The following is a 6,689-nucleotide window of genomic DNA, read 5'->3' as shown; positions in this document are numbered from 1 at the left end:
CGTTTTAATTATGTTTGAAATTATGAACATTGCTCAACATCATGAAAATTAAACCTTATTTTCAATAAGCAATCCTGAAAAATATTTGGGGGTGCTTAACTTTTTTCCAGGTGTATATATTGTTGGATATGGTAACATAAGAGCACATGTGCCACTTCATTGTAACTTCTGTATTGTTAGCCATGCATGGCTGAAAGGTCAATATAATAAAAATATAAATGTATAATGTTATGAGATTTAAGCTATTTAGTCTAAACATTTATGTTATAATTTGTTGTCATTCTAGAATAAAAAAGGCATAATTTATATTTATTTCCTAATTTTTATGGTGATTATGAGATCAGTCAAATCTTCTGAACCCGTACAGAGATTTGTTACTGAAAATAACATAAAATAAAGTTTTTTCTTAAGAAACATTTGATAACTATGTGGACATTATAAAGATTTCACATGTGAAATTTGAAAATTTTCTGATGCATAAAAGTATTTTTAATCTTAAAATGAAAATTACTTTGCATGTTGGATAGGCAACATGCTAAAATAAAAAAAGTCATGAGAGAAATATTGCTTTACAAACCTTAAGACTTAATAAAATAATTAGATATTTTGCATATGAAAACATTGTAATGTTTACTGATAATCTGCCAAATTTCGTTAAATTAAAAGTTATATCATGAAAACTATAACAAGTACAAAATGGTTATGAGGCCGGTCCCAGGAACTGAGCCCATGCTGAAAGAGTTAAAAGTTGATAAGAAGTATAAGCCTCTGAATGTTAGGGCTTAACCTTTGTACTGTTTTTATATTTGAACATGGTATCACATTTTATGATTGTACCACTCGAAAAATGGATTTCTTTTGCCACACATTCAGAACAAACATTCTACTGTACTGATGAACAAGAAATATTAGAGCAGGTAAAAAACTTTTTTTCTAAAGGTGACTACTTAACACAATCTTAGTTATGTCAGGTCACATTTGGTTAATGCTAGTGTCAATTAACAATCTTAAAGCATCAAAATTCAACTTACATTTTCAATGGTATCAGAAACTTCAGAGAAACCATCATCACAATAACCATTTGCAATCAGAGAACTTGAGGAAGAAAAACTGGTAGAGGGCTGACCCTGAGGCAGTTATATAAAGAAAAATAAAAAAACTCACTGTATTAATTCGAAATATTTAGTGACAACATCATACAATGCTTGTTCATGAACAGTCTAGTCTAACCCTACTGTCCTGTTTAGTTTTTCATACATTTCACCATAGCTGAAATACTATCATTCCAGCACATCATAAATGATGTTACTCAAGCAGTTCATATGAAATTCATTTATTTATGTGACTGATGCAGTCTCATACATCACAACAATATGTATCATTCGGACACTTTATATCCATACTTACATTACCCAATCTTTATGCAAGTACTTTAATCATGCCTTTAAAAGTAAATGGCTGAAGACATTTTCAGTATAGTTGAAAAATTTACCAGGAAGATGAAAAAAAACAACAACAATGGTCCAATTCTAAAGACTTTCATAGTAAACCACACCAACCACTCTTATAGGAAAAAAACAAAAAACATATCAGCTCAGTTTGATAAAATACACATAATTTATGGCTCAAATAACAAAAAAGCAGCAATCAGCATTTGAGTTATACCTTAACATTCAAGTAAGAAAATTAAAAGTATAGATACCATTGATTAAACTTTGATCCAAAATTAAAATGTGGAGCTTTTGTACAGATTTCTTTTGTTATGAGATGAAATTAAAAAATTTTCCCATAAGTACCTGTTGGTAATTCTTCATATTAGAACTTACCAATTCTGTGGAAGATGAGGATGCTGAGGATTTTGGTTCACAGGCAAACTCTTCCAAATTAAGTGTACAACGAGGTAGATTAGTAAATGTTGACTGTAGTTTTTCAGCCTGTACCAGGAAGTTTAGGGTTATTATAAACATTTAAAATAGTAACTCAAAGACTGTGTACTTATTTAAATCATGTAAAATGAGCAAAAATGGCATAAGCAAAATAACTTTGTAATATTTTTTACATGTGCTATTTCCAAACTCTTGAACATGTGTATGTAACACATTTTTCAAAGTAACATTTAAAATATGTAACAATTAACAGAATGTGGCACATTTCCCACTGACTTAATCTTCTAAAATTGTCCAAATTTCTGGCAGATAAAATCCTCAAAAACAAACCAGGACATCATTTATAATCAGTGCACTTTTTATACCAGCTTACAAAACCATATAGTAAGTATATATATGTTTAAATGGCTGAATTCTATCTTACAGCTTAATCATACTTAGCCTAAAAAAATCCACTAGAATAACACAAATGTCTGGTTTGTTTTGTTTTGCATTCTGTGCAAAGCTACAAGGGTTATCTGCACTAGCCATCCCTAATTTTGAAGTGATACAAAGAGGGAAGGCAGTTAGTCAACACCACCTTCTATCAACTCTTGGGCTACTCTTTTATCAATGAATAGTGGGATTCACCATCACATTATAATGCCCCCATATCTGAAAGAGCAAGCGTGCTTGGTGATGGGGATTTGTGACTTTTAGATTCTGATTCGAATACCCTAACCACCAGGCCCACAAAAATGTCATCAAACCACACTGTACTTTATATTTATTGAAGAAGCCACAACCTGAAGAATCTGAATCAACACGTATACTGTTTATATCCGATGGGCCGCCTAACTGACAGTAACTATCTGCCGCATAAATTGAATGTTCTTCTTAGTTTTGAAAAAAAAAATGAGCCTAAACACATAGGCTGTATTAGTTGTAATATGTTCTTTTGCTCATTGTACAAATGAGACTGAAAGTGTTAAAACAAAAAGTTTCATCAACTTACTTATCTCTTAACATGTTTACTGCCAAGTAAATATGCATAGCTAAAAATTGTAAGATTTAGTCCTTCTATTTCTAACTTGAAAATTTTTTTCACTACACATTAGATATTTTTACAGGCTAATTATTTAACTATTGAACATTTTTTTGTCTAACGATTTCTTTAAAACTCACTGGACTGTAGGAATTTAAATGCAACTTATTTACTATAACTGTAAATATTTCATGATTCTAAATATGTGAGCAGTGAGCAATCTTTTGGAGACAGATAAGAGTCTAAATAAAAGATCTATTTGCAACTGCACACACCTAACTGTAAACCAGTAACTGGCCAGTGAAAAATGACAAAATAAAAATCATACTAGTTTTACTGTAATGTTCTCAGCACACTGTTACAATTACACAGAAATTGTGTCCCAATAATTCTGTCTATACTATAACCTTCATAATTTTAATGAACCGTGTGTTCACATTATAGCTTACTAGTGTGAGACATATATCATATAATCAAACAGAGGTTATCTGAAAAAATTTTCAGTCTATACTATACAGAAATGTGTCATATTCAAACAATTCAGTTAAATATAAATTGCACAAACACAACAATTTTGTCACATAACATCTGCAAATATGTAAATAAAGAAAAATAGCAACCATAGTTATATTTCTTCAATTATATTAAAGAAATAAATAAACATTTGTTATTTCAGTCTTGCATTTCACCAAAAAGTAAAATGTTTTACTTATTAAACTAATATATATATATATATACACACATTCAGTACTCTTTTTTTTTATCAGCATATTTCCTAATGACAGTTTTGGGTGTTGCTAGCTGTGAGGAGGCTGCTACTGCTTTACAAAAGGATTTGGATTATTTGGAGAGTTGGACAAATAAATGGCAGAAGGCTTTCATTATAATAAATGCAAGGTAATGCACATGAGATATCAAAATTTGAATTATCAGGATAATTTTGATGGGAATGATCTTAAATGTATTATGGTAGAAAAAGATCTTGGTGTTCTGGTACATCAGTCTCTTAAGCCATCCAAGCAATGCACTGTCACTAGGTTGTATTGAATAGAAGTCTAAAGAGGTTATAATATCATTGTATATGCAACTGGTTAGGCCACATTTGGAATACTGTGTTCAGTCTTGAGCTCCTTACCTAAGAAAGGACATTGAATTGTTGGAAAAGGTTCAAAGAAGAGCCACTAAGATGATACATGGGATGGAAAGGTTGTCATACAAAGATAGGTTAAAATATCTGAATTTGTTTTCTCTTGAAAAAAAGAAGAGTTAGAAGGGATCTGATTGAGGTGTTTAAGATTGTTAAAGGAATTGATAGTGTTGATGCATCAACTTTTTTCGTATTTAATACTGACAATGGTAAAACTAGGAGACACAAGTATACATTTGGGCAGAGTATGAATCATATTCAGCTAAAACAGCTTTACTGTTCTAACATAATAGTTAGCCTTTAGAATTGATTGCTTTCAAGCATAGTAGATGCAGTTAATTTATGGAAGTTTAATAAATATTTTAATGACAAGGGTTGGCTTTGAGTTTTTAGCATTTATTTTCATTTAGTGAATAGGACAGACTAACTGGATCAAAAGGTCCCTGGTTGTCCTTTGATGTTATAAATTTTCTCATATCGTTTGGAACATAAAAAATTTAATATAAAAGTTTTTGAATACAAAAGTCAAGTAATGGTGACATGCTTCCTCAAACACTTAATAAAACTACTTACAGGGAGAGACTTTCTTCTCTTTAGTACTCTCTGTCTTCCAGAACTAGTAAAACTGTCAATTTTGAAATCTCTTAAAACCCTGCAAAGTGTAAAAGAAATAGATAATGTTTTCATTATTGAATAGTAACCTGTTACAAATAATGATAATTAAATATGCACTGTTTTTAGCACTAGAACTGCAGGCTTGAAAGATTGCATGACATGGAAAGACCAATTAACTAAGGTATACATTGGAATCCACATTTAACAAATACTAATACTAAGAAATTAATAGTTGTACTAAGAATACTATTTATCAATCAATAGAAATGAAAAAGCTTTTGACAATGGAATATCTTATTATGTTGTTAGAAAACACAAGGTCTTCATATCAACAATTACCCAATATGACCTGACGTTCTCTAGGAGAGGAAGTACAAGACTAAGGTCCTTCTCAGATTCACAAAAACTATCTTTATCAACATGACAAATTACCAAACCTTTACTTTTCCCAGGTAAAACTGGGTAGCTTCACTACCATTAAAGTTAAAACTTACCTCTTCAGCAACAAGTTTCTATATTCACTTCCATATAAGTCAACTAACCTATAAATGGAAACTGTATAGTTGTTTCCATAATATTAAACATATTCAACAAACGACAACTTTCCTCACACCTGTAAGCATGGTTACCATCAATACCTATACATCCCAGCACAAGAGTTGCTAGTACATGCGCACACACAGACACACATAAAAAAATTACAATTTTGTGGGAAATAAAAAGAATATAAATATAAAAGAGAGGACATTATTTTCAACTTTTGGGACTAATATTCATTTAAACACCCAGGTCCAATATTATTTGAAATGTACTGGTTAACTAAAAACCATTTTACCTCTCTTGAAACATAGGAGAATCCACAGCTAAAGGAGAATCTGAAGTATCTGAAGGAAAAAAGAATATTTTTTTTTAATATTTGTAGTAGGTTTCTCAACTTTTCAGAAAATCTTGATATTATATAACTTGTCAGACAATGATTTCAAAAATGCATTCAATTCTATAAATCATTTTCTTTGAAAAATTTATTACAAAACAAAATTCTATGATCTCTTCAAACTACACATATTATCGCATTTGAAAGTTTACATTCTCCTATAATGAAAATGTATTTCTGATTATATTTACCTCCTCTCACACTTTAGCTTTATCCCGACAAAAGGTCCTCCTCTTTGCCTGTCTGAGCATTGGTATGAATTCTACATTGCTTGCTCCAGTCTATATATCTCATTATATCACCCCTAGTGATTTTAATCTCTCTCCACCTACATTAATGTGCCATCTATACCCGATCCATATATAAGCTACCCATTATTCTTTTGTATTCACATTTTCGAGACTAGCAAAATTATCAGACCTGAACACTAGCTATCGTGGGAAGGAAGGGTGGGATAGTGTGAGAGAAGGTAAGCAATATCAGAAATATATTTATGGTATAGGAAAATGTAAACTTCCAAAAAGCACTTAACTCCTCTACACTTTAGCTAGAATTCCACATTGACCAGGTGGAGAGGCCAATGAGAGCAAGATCCACACAGAAAGCATATGCATACAAAAACAGGTGTGCAAAATTGTGATATAATAAAGCATATTAGTGGGGGTCTGCACTACTTCTGGAACTGGTATGCTCTTTGCCCAGATAAAGTGAAATCTAAACTTGGGCAGTAAAGGCCAACTAGCTGCAGAGTTAATATTGTTCATTATCATGAGAATCGTCCAGGCTCTATCTGCACAAATGAGGTTCCACGTCTCGTCATTGGAATTATAGGGCTGTGGACGCAAAGCTAGATCAAAGGTGTAGTGGCTAGGGCATGGGGCCTGCAATATGATATAATCGTATAATAGGAATATGATATGAAGGGAACCCAACCTGAAAGTTACAGGATGTTGCATGTTGAGCCACCAGAATTACAAAGAGAAGGCAAGCAACACCTAAATGGACAAACCCTCACTCCAACTTGAAGAAGCACAAAATGCAACAAACTGAACTTGGAATTATGGAGCCAATTCACACCTTACC

The 6,689-nt window shown here is 31.8% G+C and overlaps 1 protein-coding gene across 2 annotated transcripts in view; it reads right to left on the bottom strand.

Moving 5' to 3' along the window:
• Nucleotides 1-6,689, bottom strand: part of LOC106465985 (M-phase inducer phosphatase 1-B-like) — a 28,350-nt gene that overhangs the window by 14,406 nt on the left and 7,255 nt on the right. For both annotated transcript variants that reach the window (XM_013926235.2, XM_022393956.1), the window contains exons 4-7: nucleotides 5,508-5,556; nucleotides 4,631-4,709; nucleotides 1,827-1,934; nucleotides 1,032-1,127 (exon numbers count right to left, since the gene is read on the bottom strand). In XM_013926235.2, the coding sequence (XP_013781689.1) occupies nucleotides 1,032-1,127; nucleotides 1,827-1,934; nucleotides 4,631-4,709; nucleotides 5,508-5,556 (332 nt within the window). The remainder of the gene's footprint in view (nucleotides 1-1,031; nucleotides 1,128-1,826; nucleotides 1,935-4,630; nucleotides 4,710-5,507; nucleotides 5,557-6,689) is intronic.

This window comes from Limulus polyphemus, unplaced genomic scaffold (genome assembly GCF_000517525.1).
Source record: "Limulus polyphemus unplaced genomic scaffold, Limulus_polyphemus-2.1.2 Scaffold2114, whole genome shotgun sequence".
Classification (NCBI taxonomy): Eukaryota; Metazoa; Arthropoda; class Merostomata; order Xiphosura; family Limulidae; genus Limulus; species Limulus polyphemus.
Note: the sequence above shows the minus strand (reverse complement) of the source record. Positions and strands in the feature narration are given on the sequence as shown.